The sequence below is a fragment of the Larimichthys crocea genome, chromosome XXIII (assembly GCF_000972845.2).
Source record: "Larimichthys crocea isolate SSNF chromosome XXIII, L_crocea_2.0, whole genome shotgun sequence".
In the NCBI taxonomy this organism is placed as follows: Eukaryota; Metazoa; Chordata; class Actinopteri; family Sciaenidae; genus Larimichthys; species Larimichthys crocea.
Window position 1 is genome coordinate 10,273,917 of NC_040033.1, and position 26,156 is coordinate 10,300,072.

A 26,156-nucleotide genomic window follows, 5' to 3' on the forward strand; every position below is an offset into this window, starting at 1 on the left:
TTCAATCACAGGGTGCGGACTGTAGTTACCACATAAATATCCCCAAATTGAAAAGATGCACTGAACAAGTCAAATTTCATAAGCTTTTTATTTACATGCAATAGTGCTCCAGCATGTGCAGCCACAGAACAGCTACACTTATAAAGAAAAAAGGGGAGGGGGAGGGGGGTGTAGATTCAGGATCTCCTTCATATTGATTGCGGATGTCTCTGGCAAAGACTAATACTTATGCACCAACCTGTGAGGGAGGAATAATACTGACACACCTGTCACCAGCGCCCTCACCTGGCAGCCAATTTGGTAACCAGCGAATGAGTAAACACAGAAGTGGTTGCAGTATAAAGTTCAGCTTATCAGTGACTGAGTTTAAGATATTTTCCAGAATCTCTCCCATTCAGTGATTAAAAAAAAAAAAAAAACATAAAATCAAAAAAATAAATAAACTATACAATATATAATCTCTTGTACACTACTGAAACAGAATGATTTATGTTGCATACACTTGTTAATAGTTTGTTAATGATGAACAATGCATAATACATTTGTGTTACTGCTATACAAAATGACAGACAGAGGTTGTATTTTTGAAAACATGAACTAAACAGTGACGAAGCACCTCATGATTACTGCATCAGACTGGTTTTGAATGGTCCCTTTGTTTCTGTTGGACATAAAGCTAAAGTACCTAAAAAGGTCCAGACATTCAGGATGGAGGATATCTGTGAGGAATGACACGAGGAGTGAGGAGGGTCTCGACATGAAGTGCTGAACTGAGAGGAATCCCCTGCAGATATAAAAAAGGTCCCCTGACTGATGACCTTCACATGAAGAATAACGTCTCACTTCCCTCCCCTGGAAATGCAGACAGCATCACAACATGGTACTACAGTTCTCAATGATGTAGTAAGGGTGGGGGTGCATGAATAGAGTTCTTTTTTTTTTTCAATATGAAAATAACCTTATATACAGTATAATCAGACATTTATGTACAAAAGCATAAATATATAAATATCTGTGATACAAAAATAAATATTTTCTTTTGTTTTCTTCTGTTTTAACAGTCTCTTTATGCATCTGTCGTGTTGGCTGTCCCTTCGTCTTCAGGGTATGCTTCATTTGGGAGGATGTTCACTTCCTGTATCGTTGTATCTTGGGATTGCGGCGTCGTGGCCGCTGAAGACGATGTGGTGAAAATCCCTTCGTCTTCCAGAGAGAGAAGAGTAAAGGATGCTGGCTCTGCAGAAAGGGAAAAAAAAGAGGGCTGGTTAGAAAATGTAATGCTGAATTAATGTGTGTCACAAAATAATATTAATTCAAGGTCCCCATACTGGCTTTTTCACATCTTTTAACCACATCTCCATCTATAAATGGAAATATCTGATGCCAAAGGGAGACTAAGAAGTGTCTGAAAGCTCTAAAAAGCAGCTAGTAAGTAGTGGACTAATGTGACATCCTCAATTTCCCATTTATTTACTCTGTACAGTTCACATTAAACACCAAAACAAAGAATTTTGGATGTCTGACTTGCAAGATGCAAAACTAGGTTTTAATAGAGTATTTGAGTTAACAGTAGACATACTGTGAGTGATGCCATCCTCTGCTTTATCTCCTCCACAGAAGTCTCCATCGCCTCCCAGTTCCTGTGAACTGAGGTGCTGATGAGAAGAGTCGAGGAGCTGAAGCGTGGAGTCATCAGGAGGACAGCAGCTCTGTTCATGATGATCTGAGCCACTACAGAAGATGAGAAAGAAGTTTATATTAAGTCTGCAATTTTCAGAATCTATTCATACGTCCAAAGTAACATATTCTTTTGTATTTTTACCCTTATAGTCATTATTTAGCACACTGTATATGAGTTTCTTATGTAAACGTACCTGGTAGAGTAGTGGTAAACAGGCAGATGTCCATTTGACACCGTCTGTGGCAACAACGTGTCACACTCCATATCACAGTCCACCTCCTCCTGCAAAACATAAGTGCATATATTCAACACTATTGGACTTCCATAGCTTTTCATAGCTTATGAACAACCTATATTGAATTGTTTTCGTACCTGTTGCAGCCCTGGCAGGCAGTGTGTGGGGTGGTGAGGTTTGCCGTTCGGTGTGTATTCTCCATTAGCAGGGTAGACGCCATGTGGAGCTGTCATGTGGCCGTCCAGCGGGCAGTGGCCAACTAGGGCAAGTCCCTGAAGGGGAACCATGGTGTACTGGCATGACGACACAGGGGCGGCCACAGCAGGAAAACACAAATCTGTTGTTTGCTCTGAAATAAGCACAAAAAAAAAGGATTACACAGATGTAAAGGCAAATAGTTTTAATGGCTGCAAAGACTTGAGGAACCGTGAAGGGTTCTTACTCTGCTTGGCCCAAGCCCTCCATAGACAGAAGGGGATGAAGGCGACAATGATGAAGACGAAGGCTCCTAGGACAATACCAACTATGAGGTAGGGGAGATCGCCGGGCCGGGGCACGAGTCCAGGACCGGGGCCTAATGGAGCCCCATCTGGGGTTCCTGTTGGAATAGGCCGCTGGTTATTAGGACGAGCTGGGGAGAAAGTGAAAATAAGTGTTAAAAAGACCTTCCAGATTATTTACTACATCAGCCTGAGCGGTAAAAGCGAGCGCTTGAATGACCTCACCTTTCGTTTCAAGGATCACCACGTTGCCAAATTCACTCTCTCCCTTCTCGTTGAAGCTCTGCATCTTGATGTCGTAGGCCGTCTCAGGCTGGAGGTCAGTGATGGAATGCCAGTATCTGTCTCCCTCCACCACATCCTTCTTATAGTCACTGTCATTATCGCTGTCTGTCGGCCGGTAGTAGATGTAGAAACCGTAGATGGGCGTGTTGTTTACGGGAGTGTACTGTTGAGAGGGAAATAAATCGTGTTACTATCACAATGACCGCAAAAACACACAAAAAAAACACACACAAATTCTTCATGTCACTGACCGTCCATTTGAGAATGATGGTAGTCTCATTGATGGCTTCATTGTAGGTAATGTAGGGTCCATCAACCGGGCGCTCATGGGTTCTCCCACCGACCACTGTGTATGCCTTTGAGGGAGCACTGGGCGGACTGGAACCGATTACATTCACCGCCACAACACGAAACTTATAGGACGTACCTACAGGGAGAGGGATAACTATTACTAATCTGTCTCCGGGGGCCACAAGCTGCCAAGAATGAAGCTCTATACTGTGTTGACTAATGATGTTTGTTTTCACATTACTTGATGTTTTCCTTTTAAGAGCAAACACAATGTTGATTGTGTTTCGGTTATGGATTTGATTAATGGCAGCAATTACTGAAATGACTGTAACAACACTCATTATGCTGATGAATTTACTGGCCGTGGGAGTGTAATTATGCAGGACGTCATCATTGTAATTATATGGTACGACATCTTCCTTCTCTTCCCCCCCAACTCCACAAAGTCAGAACAAAACTGCTGTGAATAATAACAACACTGTTTTTTTAAAGTGCGTGTGAAGATGGCCGACCTTTCTCCAGGCCCGTGATCTCCACGGAGAGCCGCGACGGGGGGATGTTTTCCACTGCCGTCACCCAGTCCTCTCCTGCCTTCTTCACCTTCTTGTACTCCACCCGAAATGACTGGATGGGGAAGCCGCGATTACCGCGAGGAATCCAAGTCACGTATGCCGACGTTTCCGTTGCCGTGGAGACCGTGGGCTTGTCAGGGGCTTCGGGAGCTGCAGAGGAAGAAGAATGGTGTCAGATAGAGGACAAGAGGAGACATAAAACTCCCAGACAACACTCTGTAATTATGACAGTGAAGGCAAAACACATTACATTCAGCACTTACTGAGAGTTCATCCTTCAGAGACAGAAAGGAAAAAAAAAAGATTGAGAAATGTTAGTCAGAAAGGAGGATGGTTAGAAGTTCAGGGTCTTGCTGCTGAACAGGATCTTGTTACAGTTATTATAGCAGACGTGATTTTTAAAAGTTAGTTTAGTTAATAGGAGGTGGAGTTGGAGGAAGAGTGAGGGATTGGAGGGGTACTTACGAGAGAGGCTTGGCGAAGGAACGGCAGTTTTCGGTGGATCAATTTGCCCTTTACGACCTGAAGCCAGAAAAGCTAGATTAGACATAGTATGCACATAATACCAACTGATGCTCAGTAGGTATAATCCACATTTACCAGCTTAGTTCAGCATGTTAACGTCCTAACATTAGTGCTAACACAAACCACAGATGTGGACCTTAAACTGAAGGGGAAACCCTCTGGGGACCACAACAGTTTGTGCCCATTTAAACAGTAACTCTTCCAAAACAAAGTGGTTGACCCACATCGCCATCCACTATAGCCACACTGCTAAAGAGGCCACATATCCATCTTTAAAAGAGCTCCATGACTGCGCCGATGGCGATGTACCTTTGCCAGTTCTGAAGGTCATCATAGCAGGTTGCCCCAAGCCTGCACAGTTCTTGGCAGTCATCTCCACCTCATACAGACTGTCTGGCTGCAGCTTGGCCAGAGTCAGCTTGTAGAGGGAGCCTGAGATACTACTGGAGGTCCACTCTGCTAAAGGGACTCCCACCTGAGACAGAGACAGAGGAATGACTTAGTGACAAAGAAAGTGTGCATATGTTTGAGAAAATATAATGCTCATTGGTGCATTTTAATTAAGAAAGAAGTTAAGCGGTTGCGGTACCTTTCGGTATTTGACCATGTACTCCAGCACAGGGACTCCTCGCTCATGCCGCGGCCTCCAGGTGAGTTCATAGTAGTCAGCCTTGCCCGTGCGTGGCTGGCTCAGGATGATGGGGGCTTCTGCAGGCAAGATTTGTCCCGGCAGCTCAGAGCAGTCAAGAGGCAACGTGGCGCCCACGACCCCAGGCCTCACAGGCGGCTGCTCTCTCAGCACCTTGTCTGGGCTGAGCGGCCGATAGATGGAGGGCAGCTTCCCCCTGGATGTAATCCCTTGGAAAGAAAAGACACACATCATGAAATCAAAAGGCTGTGACAATAAAAGAATCAAATCTGTGAAAACGACTAACTAACTGACTTACCGGTTGATACTGTGATGAGGCGAGCAGAGGCCTGTGAGCTGCCTACCCCGTTCTCAGCCATGCATTGGTACAGTCCATCATCTTGAGGGCCCACGTTGGAGACACGCAGCACCCGAGAGGTGAGGCGGTGGCGAGGAGACGGGGATAGTGGACGGGCGTTGTGAAGCCACATCACTGAGGGAGTGGGTTTACCGCGGGCCTGGCAGGTGAAGCGCACCGTCTCTCCATACACGACCTCCTGCTGCTGCAGCTCTACAGTCACCTGGGGAGGCTCTGCAGGAGACAGGCACAAAGTCAAGAGTCTGGAGTCTGGTCCGAAGCTCTTAGCAGCTTGAATGTTTACGTGTGCATGGGTGTGCGTGCCGCTGAAACCAATGAATGTTTGGCATCTTCTGACTTTAAGTACTAACAAATAATCAGTTATTGAAATTGTTTAAGCTTTAACAATGTCACGTGTGTGTGAATAAAATCTAATCATGCAGACTCATGCAGGTGTGTGTGTGTGTGTGTATGTGTGTATAAAGGCTGTATGATAGAGCCAGGCAGGCGGGGCCAGGCCAGCTAGTTGATGGTTGGTTGCTTTTGAATCAGGGAAAGACAGAGCTCATTACAGCCACAGCAGCTCTCTGGCTTTAATTAAAGCCAGCTGCAGAGAGACAAGCCCACAGCACACACACACACACACACACACACACACACACACACACACACACACACACACACACACACACACACAGAAAATCACTGTAAAAACAGTCATCCATAACCTAGACACACTCAATCAAGTCCTGCTACAGAATAGAGAGCTCTGTCTCCACAACTCTTACGCAGCACTGCCCGGGCTTACATACTTCTAACACACATGACTGCGCGCACACACACACATACAGACGCCTGTGTTCTCTGTCCGCCAAACAGGAGTCAGACTAATTATTAAATCCAAGACACAGACAAAACTCCACTCATAAAAATCTGCATTTAATGTAGAAGCCTTTATAAAAGACCGTCAAAACAAATCACGTAAAAGCAACACGCAAATTTCTAAAAACAACTTTATTTCACTCACCAAACACTTGTACGTCATAAAGCACCGTCGCAGAGCTGGCTGAGCCGATCCCGTTAACTGCTCGGCAAACATAAGTGCCCGAATCGGTTTCGCCCACCGCGTCGATGAGTAAGTTGCTGAGCAGGAAGCGCGTGTTGTTGTGGGAGCGCAGATCCTGGCCATCTTTTGCCCATATGACCTGTGGAGTGGGGATGCCACTGGCGACACACTCCAACACCAGCCGCTGGCCTTTAGTCACCATGATGGAGCGGGACGCCGGCGGGTAAATGATACGAGCTGCTTCTGAGGTGGAGCCTGGAAAAGATGAGGACAGTCAGAGGAGGAATACTGTGAAAAAGTCTGTGCACGATTTCTCACCCTTCTCTATTTCTTATGTGTGTGTGTGTGTGGTGTAGCTTAAATTACATCCAGAATACAAAAAGGATTTAAATCACAACATGAATCATCTCCACCTTTGAAGATGCAAAAGCCTGAACTGGGGACATCGTCACCTGTGACTAAATGTGTCCTGGCAAGATCGGATAATAAAAGTCACTGAGCTGACGAGCCCTCCAGATGTGCACCACATGTGCCTACAGTAACAGTTACAAACTCTTTTCTGATGTGGTTACTTAATGAATGCCCAGTAAATACTTCAGTAATGTTTCATGAATTAATTAACAGATAAAAAATAAAAACTCACGGCGTATACGCAGGCGGTCAGCGGAGATGGATGTTTTGACCTCCTGAGTGACAGGGTTGTAGGCGGCACACTTGTACGGCCCTTCATCGTCCTGCGTTGCGTTGGCTATTTGCAGGTTCCCTGACGGCATGATGAGGTAGTTCCCTGCAGGAAAAAGAAATAAACAAATGTCAGAACGCACTGTTAAGGCCTAACAAAGCCATGAATGAATTAAAACAAGCTTCTGCGGGGGCTGTTATCGCTTTGCATGGAGACAGCTTCTCTGCACATATGTGCAGTGAAATGCAAGGGTGAAATACTCAAGGCTGTGCTACAAAGGCTACAAATACAAGAGGAATACTCAAGGCTGTGCTACAAAGGCTACAAATACAAGAGGAAATATGAAAGAAAAGATAAAACATATTAATATATGTATTATTATGAGGTAGTATGTGTATGATGTTGTGACATTTTTTCAGAATATCTAAAGGAAAACTGTGAATTAAATTAAGTTAATTAAGGGATTCAATATGCAATACTTTAACATTACATCGGATTTTTATATACTTATTTTATTTTATTTTCAACTTCAACAAAAAAATACATGAATATGACCAAGACAAAGAGCAACCGCAGATAAATCAAGTCCATATTGTGAGTGTAATCTGAGTACTATGTGCCATTACAGCGCATGTGTGCACTGCCAGCAGAGACCACAAGGTGGCGGCGCAGAATCTGACCGAGAGTCGGTGAATGCTCGTCAATGTGGTGTTCATTTCCTGAGAGATAAGCTGCAGATATCAGTACCTACAGCTCCCAGGCATCATCAGCATACCAGTCACAAACCACTGGAGCTTTTCTTCTCTTCCAGGCAACTTAGAAGTAAATAGTTTGAAAAATAAACAACTGAATTCCCATGTTTCAACATTCTTGAGATAACGCCCTTATCACCGGGTTTTATGATGGGCCAGATTAGCTGGATTATATCATTAGGGTAAATTATGAAGATAGCATGGGAATCAAGAAGGAAGTAGAGAGAGCGATTATGTGAAATCCTAATGAAGTGAAGCATCTCAGTACCTTTGGATGTTTCCAGCCACTCCTGTTTGACACTGTAGCGGACCTGAGCCTTGGGCTGGCTTTCGGGGAGATGGCATTCAATAACAGCAGTGTTGCCTTCGTCGACTTCGATCTCCTGCTGGTCATCTGGTTCAAAGTCGCGCAGTTCTGAAGAAACACACAGGCGAAAGAAAAGAAAGAAGAAAAATCAGTGCTGCAACACAGTTCACCCTGCTTTCATCATCTTAATGCACAGTGTAAATCACATCTAACTGCACATGTATACAGTCAATCCTCAGCTTTAGAAGTAGTAAACCACACTATTCTGAGCAATAATAAACTTTGTAATAACTATGCTGTTTCCATATTGGGTGTCTGACATCAGGCTTGTCCCCATTGTATCGTAACCACATTCCCACAGCGTCTCTAATGCACCCTCTCTTTGAAACAGAAACCTCTTCTACCTCCATTTAGTCATTTCTTTCCCTGCTGCTTGTCTTAACATGATCCGACTTAAGTCACAGGAATTTTATATTGGGCACTATAGCTAATTTTTCTGTTTTAATCATTTCAAGTCACTTCGGATAAGTCCAAAGCCTAAAAGTGGTGTCTGTAACATTTGAGTAGGTGTCATTAATCCTGTCAAACATTATACTGGGGACCGGAGCCGGTTCAGATTCTGTGGGAAATGAGGGAGTGGGATTACTGGGGCCATGTGCTGCGACTGTGTCCCGCAGACACACAGTCTGCACAGCACAGACACTCAAGTAACCTCTGACCTCCTAAAACCCCCTGCCTGAGCGGCCCGGAGGTTTGGCCACAGGGTCAAAGGTGAGAGGTGTCCGTCCTATAGAGTTTCAAAGAAAGATATCCAGTTTGGGTTTGGGGAGGAAACGGCCCCAGAAAAAAAAAAAAAAAATTGCTCTTAAGAAGCCGGACAAAAAAAGAAAAAAGCCACAAAAATCTTAGCAGGGGGATACTGCCATTTTATAGATTTGAAGCAGAGGGAAACTAAAATGAGACGCCGAAGAAAAAAAAGAGGGAAAAAAAGAAAGCAACAACTGGAGAAATTTGTCATGAAGGAGTCCAGAAGTGAAATGAAAGATAAATAGAACTTCTCCAGGAACGTAATTAAACGTCTACCAGCCTTTGTTGATTTATTCTTAACAAACACGGCCTCTCTCCATTCTTTCCAGAGGTGCTATAACTGGCGTGTTTTTCTTGGACCAGACTCTCTCTCTCTCTGGCAAGAAGACGAAGCCGCTGGTATATACAGTCAGCTGATGAGACTTTGTGTACAGCTTTAATTCAATAAGTGAAGTTTAGTTAAGGCCACGGTATCTACTAGATAGGGCATCACAGTGATTTACTCAAAGCACTGAACAAACACCGTCACTGCAGGTAACTGATTTATTCACCATGCATGTTGGGGCTGTCCCTCTTGTCTGTGTCTGGGGGAGCGTTTAATGGGACAAATGGGGGATATCGGAGTCCACACACACACACACACACACACACACACCACAAGCACAACTCCATCTCCGACTCTGCTTCAGCTCTTATTCTGAAAGATGAGAATCCCAGCCGGGACATGTCAAGTTAAGTTGTGTGTGTGTGTGTCTGTGTTGGGGCTTTAAAGAGAAGCCGTGTGGCGCTCCATTTGCTAAATCAATCAGGTGCTGTTTTTACAGCCACACCGTCCCCCACCTCTCTCCTCCTGCCTCCCCCTCCTTCATATCTACCCATCCCACCTTCCTCCTGCCTGCCTGTTTCTACCAAATTCCTCTAGTTACACCTTTTAACCCCCCCCCACAACTCTACGGCCCCGCATTCTTCACAGGAAGAACCCCGCATGGGTGCCTCTCAGGTGTGTGTGCGTACTTGTGTGTTCTTCTGTGTGTTTGTGTGTGCATGTGTGTGTGTGTACATCCTGCAGGGATGGAGGATTGATGGTATTCATAAAGGGAAGCAGACCTCCCGTACCAGGGCTGCTGCGCAAAGCAGGCTTAAATATTTCTAGAGAGACAGTGCATTCATCATCTTTATGTGTAGCAGTAGGAGGCCTGTGTGTCTGAATTATAACATGTTTGTGCAACGTGTTGTGCGTTCACGTTGCGCAGATACATGTCTCTGTTTTCTGCAGCAGAAGAAAAAGGGGGGAGGGTTGATTGTCTGCACAAGAATTCAAGCGAGGAGCTTTTAACTTATGCCAAAAAAAGAGCAGATTCTCCAGAGTCGGATAGCGAGGAGGGTCTGGAATCAACCTATCCTGATCACAAAAAACATGTGCGTACAACTAAGAGGGCTCACATGGAAAGGCAGGCACGTACACACTCCCAATGGAGCAATTCCTTAGGCGGTTTCGGGGTGGCCGAGGAGAGACCGTTATTAAATTAGAGAAGTTTTGTTGGGAGGAGGCGGGGTGAACAGTCTGGCTCCACATGTAGTTATCTCAAAAACGATTCATCCACTATTGGAGCTATCAATAACTTTTTTACTGCCTTTGTACTCTGCAGAAATTTGAAAAAAAAAAAAACATCAGAGTGAGAAGATGACAAAAAAAGGAGGAGGGAAAGTGAAAGATAATGAAAGGAGGGGAAGAGGAGAGAAAGTGACAGGGCGAGGAGTGAAAAATGTGCAGAGGAAGACAAATGCGTGTGTGTGCGCGAGTGTGTAAGGTTATAGAGGGCTTCAAGAAGACAGAGAATGTGACATCACGTCTCATCTTGTGTGAGGATCTTGTCTCGACTGGCCTAAAACACTTCCAGTTTCTCCAGCTATGGCAGCCTCATACATCACATCACTACATGTAAAACAATGCAGTTAACAGCTCACTTCTTTTTACCTAATGGTGTGTGCTAGTGAGGCATACACTCATAACCTTTATCCTAACACACACACACATACATAACACACTTAGCCCCCCCCAGACCTCTAACCAATTATGGGGCCATAATTTTTGGCGAGCCCTGCTGTCGGGCCCTGTGGAGAGGAATGTGGTGTTGTGGGGAGCAGAGGGGCCGATGGAAGCAGGAGGGAGGGCCCCCAGCCTGAGTCCTGGTCCCTTCTTCCCCATTCTGACCGGCCCCAGGCCCCTAGGTCCCCTCCATTCCTCCAGCTCAGGTTACACAGCTTCAGGCCCCCCCTCTCAGTCCCATGATGCATATCAAATATAACACCCCACACTCAGACCCGCGGCGCACTAAAAATGTCAGCAGTGAGAATAATTCACTTTAACCCCATTAGATCAGTATGACACTGCATACAAGCAGCTGTTACTCTGAATATATACTGCCCGACTACCCGGAGCCGTTTTCACTAATCAATGATGTGCAGCAGTTTCTCACCATGATCAGTTGGACCGGAGTAAGGATTAAGAGTCACAGCAGTGGAAAAATACAAGGTTTACAGTGTATTGGTGAGGATTTTAGGCAAACAAATACCTCCTCTTCACTGTTTTTGTTCTACTAGGAGAGAATTAAGCCAAAGGCGTTCTTTGGATACTCTGACAAACCAAAAAAGGGGCCAAAAAGAGGCTTGTGTGTTTGTGTTTATTTGTCTCAGCTTTTGTGTGGGTGGCTACTCACTGGCAGCAGTGACGTTAGCAGGCACACTAGCCAGGGCTCCTGCGCTGGTGCTGGCCACACACTGGTATCTGCCGAGAGTCAGGTTGGAGAGTGCAGGGATGTACAGGCTATTGGGTCCCAACACTACACCCATATCTCCATCCAGGAACTCCTGTCCATTGAGGCGCCAGCTGATGTTGGCGGAGGACGGTCGGGCGCTGCAGCGCAGATTCACGCTGCCTCCGAGCTTCTGCACCACGGACATGGGCTCCTCGGTGAACACTGGCACCTCATCTGAAGAAAAGATTATACAAAACATTCAGGAGCTAATTAGAAAGAACACATAAATACATGTCCCACTGATTACATGTCAAACAATGTGGCCAGCGGTGGAATTTCTTTTGACGTACAAGCAATTAATTTGGGCTGCAACTAACAATTACTCTCATTGTCTATTAATCTGCAGACTATTTTCTTGATGAAGACATTTGGTCTATACAAACAGAAATGGTCAAACCCAAAACACAATAACATACTACAATGTTAGTCCTAGACAGGTATTTTCTAGCGCTTTACCAAATATCAAAATAGCTGGAGTCCTTTTGATCGACGAATCAATTAAAGACTTACTGTTGCAGCTCAACATACAATACTTCTTTTATGTCTCACTTATGGCACGTACGGCTCATGCTCTCAGGTCATTTCAAATAAACTGCTGTTGCTGCTCCCAGACACGTACAACACCTCCCTCTCTGTGACTGAGCCAGAAAATTTTGTCCCTGGCAAGACTTATCCTGCACCAGGTGTTTGGAAAAACTAATGTAAAGGCATTCATACAGCAAGCACAGATCAAGTCAGCAGTGTGTGTGTTCTGAAACGGTGAAGACGAAGGTACGGAAATGGAAACTTTTATTTTATTTCTGCAGATTGTTACATCGAGATTCAGTTTTTTGCCAACTCTGTTTGTCTACTCACCGGGGAGAGAGGCACCGCTCTGCAGGCAGCATAACAGTACTGCACCGAGAGCGCACAACACTGGAGCCCTTCTCTTTTTCATCCACGGAGTCCAGTCTCGCTTTCCAGACATCTTCCATACACTAACCCCTGAAATACACACACAGACAGAGGAAGGTCAGAGGGTCATTTACAGACTTGGTTCACTCAAAAACAAACATAGCATAAGCCACTTTCTCGTGACTGAAACAAACACGTGCACAGAAAAGAAAGCCACTAAAATTCAACTTGGAAACATACATCATCCATCTCAACAGTCCATCTTGATTCATACATAAGCTGCTCTATCTTACTTGTATACACACACACGTACGCAAACAGGCAGCCATTAACGAAACACAACCCAGGCGAGTCGGTGCACTCTGCACTACCCTCAGCAGCCAAACTCCAGACACAAATAAAGCCTTTCTTTTCTGTCAGCCCCCATCTCACCGCTGACCCCATCTCCTCCGCCTGTACCCGCACCCATCCAACCTACACTCATCAAAGGGGCGCCCTCATTCTGCGGGCCGTAACCCGACCCCTCCACCTTCCCGCTCAGGTGTAACCGATACAGGTAGAAGGGTCCAGGAGGAGGAAGGAGGAGGGAGGGGGAAGGAGGGAAAGGAGAAGGGAAAAAAAACACAGGCTGCATTCAGGAGTCGGGACAAAGAACAACTAATGAGAGGCAGGCTGGGGGGATTGTATATCAGAGCATGTGTATGAGATGGAGGAGAGGAGGGGTCTTTTAAACTTCAGTGCAGTATGTATTGGGAGGAAAATGGAGAAGACGATGGTAATGGTCAGTCTATTAACAGTTAAAGTAGAGAGGGGAGCTTTTCTCTCTCCCTTGTCGCCTGCTGCCAAGTTTCCCGAATTCTTTCCTGTCAGGTTAAACTAACAACTTCCCGTCAGGATGAGGAGGGTGGTCCTGCAAAACTGAATCTCTATTACACCCCCGTCCCCCCCCCCCCCTATCTCTCTCTCATATACATACATGTCGCTGAACATGCACATACTCAAGGGCATAAACTGTCCTGCGTCGATATAGTAAAAATGGAAGCGCACAACTTTCTCATACATATTTGTCCTGATCTTATTATGGCAAGAGGATGATTAATGAGGCTCAGAGACTGGGGACTACACACACACACACACACACACACACACACACACATATTTAAGGGGCCAAAGAAGGACAGTAAGAGAATGGAAACTCTTACAGTGCACCTTCATCATCTAATGGCGGCAGTGAAAATGTTTATCTGCCTGGCAAAGCAGCAGGCTGATGGAAAAACAGCGGTTAACTGTGCCAACTGTCACACCAGGCCACACATCACTCTCACTGCATTTTAATAGCTTATTATAAATGTGTGTAAAATTTAAATTGTTATTTCTCACGACATGAACAGCGACAAGAGGGTTAGTCTCTAAAGTTGTACAAAACAATGTAGATTAAACTGAAGTCTTTTTTTTTCTGCTTAATTTTCTGGCCAGTGGGGGAGAGCAAAACAAGTTGTCAGCAACATGAATATCATTTTTTATGTTGATATAGCAAACAGTCGCTTATTTACACCTTCAACATGTATGGTAGTAGCATGGTGATTCATTTGGAGTCATGTTTCCAATCATTTCTGGGTAGCATACAATTGCTTGATGCTTGAGATGTTTCAGTGAGCTTAGAGTCTCCAACTGAATCAAAGGGAGCAAAGACATCAGGACACAGACAGACTTAGATAGTTTAACTCTACTACTACAGCTAGAGTACATAAGGTAACTGCAATTACTGTCATATACAGACTCATATAGGCCATTACTATAACAGGATGTGTGATTGGGTTATACATCTAATGAATTATATATAGTAACTAGAGCTTGCTCTGATTATTTGAGGTTTAAAAGTCCTGTGCTTCTTACAGCTGGTACTCTGTTAACAGCAAACAGTGACAGGTGTCTCATATGGACGGGTACATGGATGATTAAATGAGCTTCAGTAGATGGGCATATTTCATGGATTTGTTCAGTGTTGTTGCTGTGACTGCTTTAATATGCAGTGTGTTGGTGTTCATGTTTGCTGTCTGCTTGTAAGACGCTTTAAAATTGTTAAATATCTATATAGTATATACGCAAAGGCATCAGTTTCTCTCAGCACTTCCAACGTCCATGCTCTGACTTGCTGCTTTTCTCTGACTCATGTTATTGCAAATTGAATAACTTTGGTTTTGGAGTGTTAGTCAGACTACAGAAGCATTTTGAGGGTGTCACCATGGACCGAGAAACTGTGGCAGGCATTTTCCATATTGAAAATAGTCCGCAGTTACAGCCCTACATACATGTACACTTTCATTTACTCACTCGTCCATTCGGAGTGGCCCATCAGTAGTGGGCTCACTCAGTAAACAAACAGCAAGCTACTGTGGAACCAGGAGGGAGTAAAGCTGAAGGCCTGTGGCTTCTGTGGCCGGTTGCCGTATGGACACAACCCGGGACAGCTGCCCATAAAAGACACATACATCTGTATCGAGCACCTGTCCCAACTGTGAGAGTCACTAACCGTAAACCACAGTAGTCAATCTGCCAACTGGACACACAGCAGGACACACCGCCTCGCCAGAGAGACCCTCTTACCTGTCCAATGTCTGTGTATCAAACATAAATAAAGAAAAATAATGACAGGAGACAGGAGGAGGGATAGTAACAGAGATAAAGTTTTGTTATAACAGCGGTATGAGAAGGCCCCTCGTACACCACGACTCCCTAAAAACAGCCTTACTCCTCAGAGTCTGTCTGTCTGATTCATTAGCTGGGTCCTGTGTTTGCTTAGCGGATACCCTGCTTTAAGATGAAAAGTTGGCCTGACATCTATGTCCAACTTTTTCCATCCATCCTTTCCAGAGAAGTCACAGACAAAGAGAGAGCAAGAGAGAGAGAGAGAGAGAGAGGCAGAAGAGCCTCCTACACATCAGCAAGACTGATAAAAACCAGAGCACACACACAGACAGCTCCCCTAAATCAAGAACCGAGAGAATGTGTGTGTTAATGTGTGCCTGCGACTGTTTTGTTTCAGCTTCACCAGTGAGGAACAAACGCTGCATGGCAAACACTTTGTGGGAGCAGCTTTGTGGTATTAAAACATACTTCAGTGACAGCGCAGTGAGGGGAACTGTGTGAACTCCTCAAATCTGCCAGATCCAGCGCAGAAGTATGATTACAGGAGGCAAAGCTATTTCTGTAATCATGTCGACAAACTGACACTTGACTACTGTGAGACCTGATATACTTGAGAATCGGCTCTCGCGGCGTTTGACTTTTTGAGGTCATGTCTTTGGACATTTTGACTTGATTGTAAAATCCTGGAGCAATTTAAAAAATGCAGGGCTGGTACAAATCGAAATGCGTCTGCTGCCGTGGAAAGTTAGGAATGAATGCCTGGTCCAATTCATGATCTTGTTCCAATTTAAGTTCTTGTACAGCTGCTTTGCTGTTTAACATTTTGAGAAGATTGGCTTTGAATGAAAGAAATTTGAAGATTCGGGCTAAAAACTTGTTCATATTAAAAATGGTATTGGGAAAAAAAATGTTGCTATCAGTACAGAAACTTTATTACTCAGTGGCACAGGTATGAAAATACTTCAAAACGACCCAGCCCCTACAACAGGTTGCAGGGTCGCACGTTATTCATCCATTTATTAGATATATGCACTGAAATAAACACTATTACTGACAGATATCTTGCAGATACTGACCTCATAACGTGGATCAGACTAGGTTGACGTTAAATACAGATTCTGTTTCTGCTGAATCAGAGATTCGGAGAGCGAAAGGCAACTTGTATTTTGGTTCTTTGACTTGCAACATGACTTGGACTTCTCAAGGGTTTAATACTTGACTGGTCTTGAATAATGTGTGATTTATTTATTTTTACTTGGACCCAGGTCAAATCACCTCTGAATACAGGTGTGATCCATGTTGGGTGTATAAACCGTGGAGAGGACTCAAGAGTGAGCGAGTTCCAGGTTGTGGTGTTGGGTGTGCAGGCACGCATCGTGAGGAGTGTAGGTATGCGAGTGCCTTATATGTCGTTGTGGGAGAGAGTCACTTGACAGAAGTTCATTGTGAGCGTGCTAAGTAAAGACACCGGGGCCCCTGTTCTCCCGGGCCACTGCCAGTCCCATTGTCCCCGTGCCTCCGTGGATAAATTCATTTTGACAACCCTGCTAATTGGATAAAACCAGACTGGAGCCTCCTCCCTGAGCTCTCACATTCCATCTGCTTTCTGGCATGAAGAGGACACACAGGAGAGGAGGTGGCGGTGGAGGGGTAGCAGGGTAGTAACTCCTTCTGAGGAGCTGAGCTGTTGAATATTTATCACCTCCCCAAACTCCCCTCTTGCCCTCCCCCAGTTTTACGTCTTTTTACACCCAGCGGCCAACCCCCCTCCCTCCTCCCTCCTCCCTCGAGGTTCTCCAAACTCCACAAAGCCCCCCCTTTAGATAAACACATGCGGTGTCAAGTGTGAGGAGTGCCGGGGGTTCAACTGCCCCGCTCGGGCCCGCGGCCCACAATGCCATGCCGCATAGCTGCCATGCGGGAGGCCGGTTGCCCCTGGCGACGCTAACAGGCAGAACGCACCTTAATAGAGTGGAGAGTCATTGTAAAGCAGTGAGCCGGTGCACGGACAAAGACCCCGTGGACCCCTGGAGAAAGGGGAGACGCTACTCTGAAGGGCCCGGGGAAGAGCTGATGGGCCCTGCTCAATGACCAAAGAGAAGGAGGGAGGGGGGCTCAATGACCAAGAGGTTTGAGAGTAGTGTGTAGAGAGTTTGGGGAGGCAAGGAGGAGGAGGGGGGGGGGGGTTCAATGCCTTTATGGATTGATGTGAGATGGGTGAAGGGGGTTTATGGAGCCAGTAGGGGGGGTGGAGAGGTTGACTGAGAAAGCAGAACGGCTACTCAAATTAATAGAGAGGATGTCAACTGGCGGGCGAGCAGGAGGAGAGAGCAGGGCCTCGTCAATGAGAGGGTGTGTTTGAGAGCTTCGTTGAATGTCCCAACATATTTTCCCCTCACTCTGTCAATGTGTTTGCTGGTCTCTTGGTTTGGCCCGGGTTTGTGCTGAGTGGAGGAAGATGAGGAGGGTCCAGAGGTCCCTTAACACAACAGCAACACACCTGGTTTACGATCAGGCCATCACACGAGGAGACGGCAACAAGGAGAGGGGAAGATATTTTTGGAAAGTTTATCATGGATACATGGATTATTTTCGTGCTTAAGCGCTTAACCTTCAGTTTCTCAGAAATCATTTACATTTCTCAGAGACAGAGATGATATTTTTTTTGGCCAACGAACAGTTCAAAACCTAAAAATATCCAGTCTCTGGCTGTAAGTAATAAATTAATAGTTTGGCCCATAAAATGGTAAGAAAAATATCCTTTGAAATGTCCCAATGACCTAGTTGACACTTGTTTTGTTCAACCAAAATGTTTAATATGTTCAGTTTAATATCATAGAAGAGCAAGAAATCCAGCGAATGGTTGCGAAACTAGAGAATTATAGGTATTTTTACTTTACTGACAATTAATCACTTCAGCTCTAATTAAATCTACAATGGGAAAGTGATAAAAGCAATGAAGAGTCAACATTGATGATTGATTTATAAATCAATAAAATTCATAGGCCATTTGTTTCAGCACTTCAAAGCATACATGGAAACTACTGATGCCGTCATCAGCCTCAAAAATGTAGTCATGGCCTGGTCTGTTGTGGGCCTTTAATCAGTACACAAATGTAGGCAATCATTGATTAATTACAATAGTTATCAATATGTCATTACTTGTTTTTGACTCTTACAAGATAAACAGAGGATAAAAGATAAAAGTGTCTACCATGTGTCAAAAATTAGAAAACTATAAAAAATATAGTGAGATCATGTTACTGGATGTGGCTGTCTCTGCTTTAAAGTACCATGGCTAACACAAACTGAAGTGGAGACTCTCCGTACTTTTCTGTTGTACTTTACATAAGCAAAAACTTGGCAGAGAACAAATCTTAAATCTGTTCCCATCTATCTCTCAGCTTTCTCAGACACAAGAGAACCTTATCTTGGCATGAAAACTTGGCCCAACAGGTGGAGAGAGGGCCAGTCCAAATCCTCTACTCGAGACATCACTCGTTCTCATGCCATAAAATTACACATCAAAAGCATCTAAGCATCCCTAACGAGGTTGAGAATTCACCCCCCCCCTCCTCCTTCATAATACTCTCACACGCGCACACTCACACACGCTTCACAAAGTATTAACGAGCTATATGCCCGTCCAACCCCTCCTTCACCGGCACTAACGAGCTACAGAGCGTCTTGAGGATTAACGAGAGGGTTCTGGACAGGCCCGCCGTGTAGAGGAGGGGGGCGTTCTAATCAATTAGGCACCGAAGCATTTGCATAATTTAGATAACGAAGCTGAATTAACCACAGAGAGCTAATTACTGTGCCATGGTGGACACACCCACCCACATTCCTCTGCCTGGTGTGGGATGCCAGCGTGCCCACCGGGGCCATGGGAACAGGATCGGATCATCACTGTTGCTGTTTGGGGGGGGCGGGGGGGGTTGAGCCAGATAGATGGACCAAACAGGGATGTAGGTAGGCAATGAAATCAAGAGGGGGGAAAAAAGATAGATGCATGGATAGAAAGGAGGAAGGACAGATGCCAAGGTGGGTGGATGAGAGGAAGTAGAAGATGGATAGTGGATCAAGGAGACAATGGCTGTATGGATAGTTTGTTGGTTGGTTGGTTGTAGAAAACCAAAGAAGATAGATGAATGGATGGAAAGCAGCAAAGCAAAACAAATGGGTGATGAAGGAAAGAAGGAAGCATGGATTGATTCAGTCTAAAAACTCTAAACTGAAATCTTCACGGATGGACAGAGAGGAAGAAAACTCTGAAACTGTGATAAGGACAGGTTGTTTACATCTGTTATCAGGAAACTTCTGATGAATCAGTTATTTAATCGTGAAAAATAAACTCTCTGTTTACAGCTTCTCAAATAAGACTCGGACAAATCAAGATATTTAAAGACGTCTCTACACAATAAATATACAGTGTGTGTGTGTGTGTGTGTGTGTGTGTGTGTGTGTGTGTGTGTGTGTTCAAACTCTCTGGTGGAGCAGCTTTAACCGAATAGTCTCAGTGCATGGATCAAACACACACACAATTATTCCCATACAGTACTGGGAAAACTAACTAATACCCAGGATTTCACAGTACTCATCACATAAACACACACACACACTCGTGCATGCAGTTACATATTTCATTTACCCACAGCCATTCTTTCCCTGCGCACACACACACAATTGATGACACATAAGCAAGCAATCACACAAACTCCTATTACATGGTAAAAGTATACTCACAGAGGCACATAAATATGTAGACCTCAGGAAGTTTTTCCAACACCAAATGTCAACACGCAAAAAAACAGGCTACCACTTATCCTCGGCCCGACAGATAAACTACATACACGCCACGGCATTCAGGCATGCTAATATAGACTTTCATAGCTGTACATATACGCAGCCTGCCTCGGTGTGTGTTCCTGCATGGTAGGGAGGGAAGGAGGGACGTGAGGGGGTGAAAGGGGCCCCCCAACTCCTTTGGCAGCTCATGCATCAGAGTGAATGGAACCAATTATAAATCAAGAGCAATTTCTCCCCATTATTCAGCAGGAACCAGGAGGGAAAGAAAGAAAGAGAGAGAGAGAGAAAGAGAGAGAGAGACTGGCCCTACAACTCTCAGTGGGAGACGAAGGAAGGAAGAGAAAAGCAGAGGGAGTGAAATATTATATGAAAAACAGATACGAGGAGGCATTATGAAATTGAGATAAGGCAGAAAAAGGCGGAGGGAAGGAGATGAGGGAATGGAGAAAGGCCGTAAAGTTATATGAAAACAACCGGAGGAGAAAGTTATAGGAAAAACAGATATGAGGAGGAATTAGAAAACGGAGAAGAGGCAGGAAATTAAATAGAAAGGCGAGGGAGTCGGGGCGTCAACTGTGTTGGGAGATGGTGCAACCGGCTTTGACTGCTTGCTCCACACGGTTGTAGAGTGAAAGCTGCTGGTCTGAAAGAGTTTCTTAAGAGGAGAAACAGCTGGAGGAGGCTTGTTTCAAAGAGAGCTCTCGGTGTCAGAAGCTGGATTTGTGTGCATGCGTGTGTGTGTGTGTGTGTGTGTGTGTGTGAGAGAGAGACGTGGTAAAGCACAGCTACCATTTGTCCTGTCACTCACAGCTCACGGATGTGCATTATCCTAAGCTCTGAAATATAAAATAAAACCTCACACACACACACTTGAGTTGGGCAGAAGACAGAGGAGCGCTGTCGATGGAAAATTCCAGTTGTGATAACCTCAGGGGCCCAATAACTAACTAATCTGGTGCCCAGTGATTTATTCTGTTGAATCATGTCTTCTCCTGCCAGTTTGACATTCTTCAATGATGAGTTTTTTTCTCTCTGGGGCAACACTTTAAATCTGATTATTGGTTAAAGCCCTGGAACACAACCCAGATTCCTTGACGTTTTTGTCTTTCTGGTGCTTTTATTGTTTCGTTCACACATGCTAGAGACAGAAATACAGAACGCAGTTAATATTACCGCACGTAAAAAGAAGTTGTTGTGCACGATAACTCAGATAAAGGTTACCAAAATGAGGCAAATGTGTGTAACAGAGGGAAAGCGAAAAAGTGAGCCCGAGGCTTACGTTGAGTCCCAGTCAGAGTGCAATCTTGTGCCTGTGTGTGAATGATCTATTAGAGTGTCTGGGTTGCTTTTGGCTCATAATAACACCCCCTAATCTTTGTCCAAATATCTGCTTTGCACACACAGGGCTATTTGTCTACACACACACACACACACACACTCTGCTTTCTTACCCAAGTCTGGAGTTGATCAATGATCTAACAGCACTCACACCAGCCTCACAATGTGTGTGTTTGTGTTTGCGTGTGTGTGTGTGTGTAAAAGAGACCCTGCGTAACTTCATTATCCAATCAAGGGCTGCTTGACTTTTACTTTAAGTAGTGGAACAAATCAACTCAGCTGGTTTAAAGGCTTTGGATAATCCCCATTAGGCTGTTAAAACAACTAATGGAAGCATGATTATATTTATGATATACATGTAAACTGGATGGACATCCACATATGGCTTCTGAATGATATTTTATGTTATGTTCTGAATAGGACACTTTGCGATCTCTTTTCTATTTCTTTCTCCTGTCTCATTACTTTGGTCCAATTTATCCTCGATAAACTAACATGGCCTGTTTAATTAGCCTCTCCAACTCTCTGTCAGAACTTTCTCCTTCACCATTCCCCCTTTTTTTAAGCTCACATTCCTCCTTCTCTCTTTCCCTCTCTGTCTCCGTGGTCCTGGCTGACAGGGAGGATCAGGAGGGGAGAGGTATGCAACCCCAGGGGAGGGGCCTGGACCCAGGCCACCTGCCGGTCCAGGTGTCCCTCTCTGGTTATCCAATGTCTTATTGGACACAGAAACCCTCCTGGGGGCACGAGGCCTGAGCCCTGAGCCCTGAGCCTCCAATCTGTCTGCGCTGGAGGACTAATGCATCATATGTCAACACGCCAATAATGTCCAGTTCTGGGAAATGAGGCAGCCTTATTTGGCGCCAAGTGTGTTCCTAGCTAGTTTATGAAAAGTACATTAACCCAGAAATGCTCTTGTTGAAATTATAAAGTGGAAACTACACTCTTCTTTCTCGTTCTTCTAATGCAACAATCTCAAAATGACCACACAGGTGAGGCCAGCTGACGACCACAGTGACAAGCAACACACTCCAGTCCGCACACACACACACACACACACACGCACACATATGTGTGTACATATGTGCAGCAAAGGCCCACAGAATCTGCCTGCAGGCTGTTATGACTGCATGAGTGTACCCGCTGTCATAGAGATGAAAGCGTGCCCTCAGGAAGGATTTTTTCCTCCTTTGTCAATTAACGCCAATGTTACACCCTCTACAATAACATTGCTGCTATCCAGCGCCGCAGTCAAAACTCAGGAACTTTGGCTCACAAACACGAGATCGGAGCAGCAACAGCAGTCCTGATTGAATGCATCTTTAGATCCATCTCCATCTAAAAGGCTTTGATTTACATCCAGATGTAAAAACACACCAGCCTGCACAAGGCGAGAGTCAAACAAGTTTAATCCCATCCATCCACTCATATCTTACATCATAGATCAATATGGCACCGAGATACGAGCAAGAAACTCTACAGCCATTGGCCGGATACCTAAATCCACACTGTAACTTTACTTTACAAGCTATAAACACATGTGAAAACTCAGCTCCTATAGACTGAGTGTAAGACTATCCATTTGGAGAAATGGTTGGAAAACTGGCGGCTTTTGTCTCTGCTACATGTCTGTTTGGCAGGTTACCAAGATCAATCAAATATAATTTCAAGTTCCAGCTTTAGTGTAAAAAGATCCAGCTGGTAACAGTGAGACAAAAATGGCTCATAGCGTCCGACAAATATCAGGATCTGTGAACGAAAGACAATAAAGTTAGCTTCCTGTCCTGAAGCTAGGGTTCTCAGTCCCAAACGTAAACAACATGTAGGATTTAAGGAGACACCTCTAAGGGTCTTTTTTCTCTACTTTCAGGCAGTTCTTCCATTTCTGCTGGGACTGCAGCCTAAAAGAAAAAGCATGATATTATATATAATACTCCTATAGGGAACTGAAGTGTGCCTGTGGTATTCAGTAATGGACGGAGGTCTACTTTAGAGCTGAAACTCACAGTTATTCTCATTATGAATTAGTCTGACAATATCTCTGTTTCGCTTCAGTGACAACTGAACCTCCAACTGAATCAGATCTGACATTTTTGGCTCGATCAACAACCCCAAATTCCAGAGATATTTAAGTTACGCTGAAAGAAAATGAAGAAAAGCAGCAAATCCTCACGTTTGAGACGCTAGAATATTGCTCTAATAATTACTTAGACAATTAATTGATTATCAAAATAGTTGCCGTACTCTGTATTAGATGAAAAATACTGCTTTTCCAGGCAATAGGCATTGTTTTGGCCATGTACTCCTTGCTGGTTTAAAAAAGCGTACCACCATAGGAATGTGAAATGTGCCTGTGGTGCCCAGTTCAGGAATTAAGTCTACTTTACTGTATTGTTTTATCCCTTACAGTATGATTTAAAATATCACAGGTAAAACTTTGAATATTCTTAGTAAGATGGGTTATGAATGCCTAGACTTGTGTGTTTTTCCAGGCTCCACATACGTAACCAAAACGACCAAACAGTGTGAGAAAGAGGCAGATAATCAGACTGGAATCAATTAGTCCAACTTTGATCCACCCGACTGCCAGAGATGATCAACAACAAACCCTGCGACCGAACAACAAGAGGCTTCTTTTTTACTGAGACCAATTAATTCCCTTATAAGCTGTGGGCCTAATTGGAGGAGGCTAGGCCATTCGTTTCGACTTTTAATCCAAGTGACATGGATTCATGGGGGAACAATCGGGCCCTCTTGTCTGATGCCATGTCTGTCACTGAATCGCAGAGGTTCTTCCATGCGAGGCACTGGAGGCTAAATGTAATCCAAACAACAAAACGACACCTGGGGTTGGAAACTCGAGCCCCTGCGGCTGTTCCTGCAGGCAATCCTCCATGTCCATGTACCCCCCTCCCACCAACACAACCACCACTATACCCCACTCCCCCTCTTGTCTCTCTCTCTCACTCTACCCCGGCCCCCATAGTGAGTGACACCCCGGCCAATACTCATTAGCAGCCCGGGGGATTAAGACAAACATTTTCTCATTAAAATCAGACCTTGAATGAGAGGATGGTATCAGGAGAGACTCTCCTGACAAGAGAGGCAGGATGATGCATTCCTGGCTGCTCTGAGCAGCTGTCAGTTTATTGGAGGCTTTAATTAGGTTATTCTGACACCAGACTTTGGTTTAGGGGGGTGAAAGGGGGGAGTGGGACCATAGAAATGCACCCAGGTATGGTTGTTATGTTTTTCTTTATGCGCACAATCAAACTTGTGCAAGCTATTTTGCACATTAGCGAGATGATACAGAGAATATGGGGTGTAAGATAATGTAAAATAGGTTTGCATTCATTAGGAGCATCATTAAGAAAGTGCATGATGCTTTCCAGAGATCATCATTCATTTCTGCAGCGTTTTCCCTGATGTTCACCCTTCTCCAAACTACCTCCACATTGCTGCACTCCCCGTGGATGATATGGGGGGCAAATCTGGCACAGCTCACCATGTCTGTTTTCTGTTACCCTATGGGAGAGACTATAGGCTGCGGCCTTCAAAACGCAGGCGCATTTTCCCTTTTTAAAAAAGCGCACATATGTCCAAAAACACAACGGAGACCTTCTGCGACGTGTCACACAAGGCTGATTCCTCTCCACATACATGTATCGTGCTGTAATAGTCGGCATATGAGAGCAGAAAACTGAGGAAAACGTTGGCAAATACGGACGCAGAGAGCTCCTCCAATCAACAACAGGCTAAGTCCGGAGGAAAAAAGTTCACGTTTCTTATTAAAAAGGAACCCGAAAAACCGAGCGTAAATACGCACGCGTCTATCCAAACGAAGGAGATTTGTGATTCGGAAAGATAGTAGCAAAGTTTATCCGCGTCAATAAGCGGAAAAAAAACAAAACAAATGCGGCTATCAAAGCAGTCAGCAGCATGAAGTAGTAATCTAACTTCTGAATCACAGCTTCCTCTAAAGAAAGTAACGTACGAGTGCGTAAAGTCTTACGCCAGGCTGCAAAAGTTGTACATTTGTCTGTAGAATTTCTAAAAACATGTTGATACGAAGCGTAACACCGCAAAAACATGGACCGCATGAAGAGATCAAACTTACCCAAAGTGCTGTATTTGGTGCTCACACCTCGCTTTTTAAGCAACCGATCTTCTCTTTGCCTCTCTTCTGCGGTGAGTTTTAGTCCCCAAAAAAACAACAAGTTTTAACTTCTCTTTTCCCTCTAAAGCCTCGCTGCTTTAGTAATTTACTGCGATGCCACCGACATTTTCTTCGGCTCCCCAACTTCTCACATTGAAAGGCCGTTTTTGGATGACTGAGCTCTCAAACAATTCTCCCTTTTGCGACGCCTTTTCGGGTCCTCCCACTTCCCAAGCAGGAGGAGGGATCTGAACAATAGGGACTGGCTCCCAAAATCTCAGAGCTGGGTACTGCGCCGCCGTTTCTCCAGACTACAGATGCGTACTCACAGCACATGAGGACTTTTCAGAGGTTGTGCGCACAATTAGAACTTGGAATCACTATTTATAAAGTAAAAACACCTATGTTAAATAATTAAAAAACTCACAGGAGATTAATTTTTTCACAACTGTGTTGTCCTGGAGGAGAAAAGTGCGCCCCCTCCCCCTCATCCTGCTCTGTTCCCCCTGATTTGGTATGCGTTGGTCCCCACAGAGTTTGTATTGACCCCCGTCCATTGAGGCCTGCAGGCCCTCCAGTGCAGCTGTGCAGTGCTGGTGCTGTGTTGTGTTGTTGTGAACTGGACGGACCCAGTCAGGACTGTGCAGCACACACACACACATTACACACATTCTCATACCACAGTGATCACAGCTCGAACCGCCCCCCCCTGTGCTCTCTCAGGAATTCTCCACTTCAATCAGCACATTTTGAAACGAGGGGAGCCGGTCCTGTCCAGTTCATTAATAACTGACTATTCCCA

General features: G+C 44.8%; 1 protein-coding gene across 1 annotated transcript; it reads right to left on the reverse strand.

The window, feature by feature from the left end:
• Window positions 1–69: 69 nt before the first annotated feature.
• boc (BOC cell adhesion associated, oncogene regulated) lies at window positions 70–25,632 on the reverse strand. Its single transcript, XM_010738467.3, has 18 exons — window positions 25,316–25,632; window positions 12,364–12,492; window positions 11,410–11,682; window positions 7,844–7,990; window positions 6,785–6,928; window positions 6,103–6,396; window positions 5,037–5,309; window positions 4,679–4,947; window positions 4,399–4,564; window positions 4,030–4,086; window positions 3,505–3,714; window positions 2,953–3,128; window positions 2,642–2,864; window positions 2,359–2,547; window positions 2,054–2,265; window positions 1,875–1,963; window positions 1,580–1,731; window positions 70–1,236 (listed from the first exon to the last, which is right to left on the reverse strand). Exons 2-18 carry the CDS (start codon window positions 12,473–12,475, stop codon window positions 1,067–1,069), a joined length of 3,156 nt encoding a protein of 1,051 aa, XP_010736769.2. The 5' UTR covers window positions 12,476–12,492; window positions 25,316–25,632; the 3' UTR covers window positions 70–1,066.
• Between the last annotated feature and the right edge of the window lie 524 nt (window positions 25,633–26,156).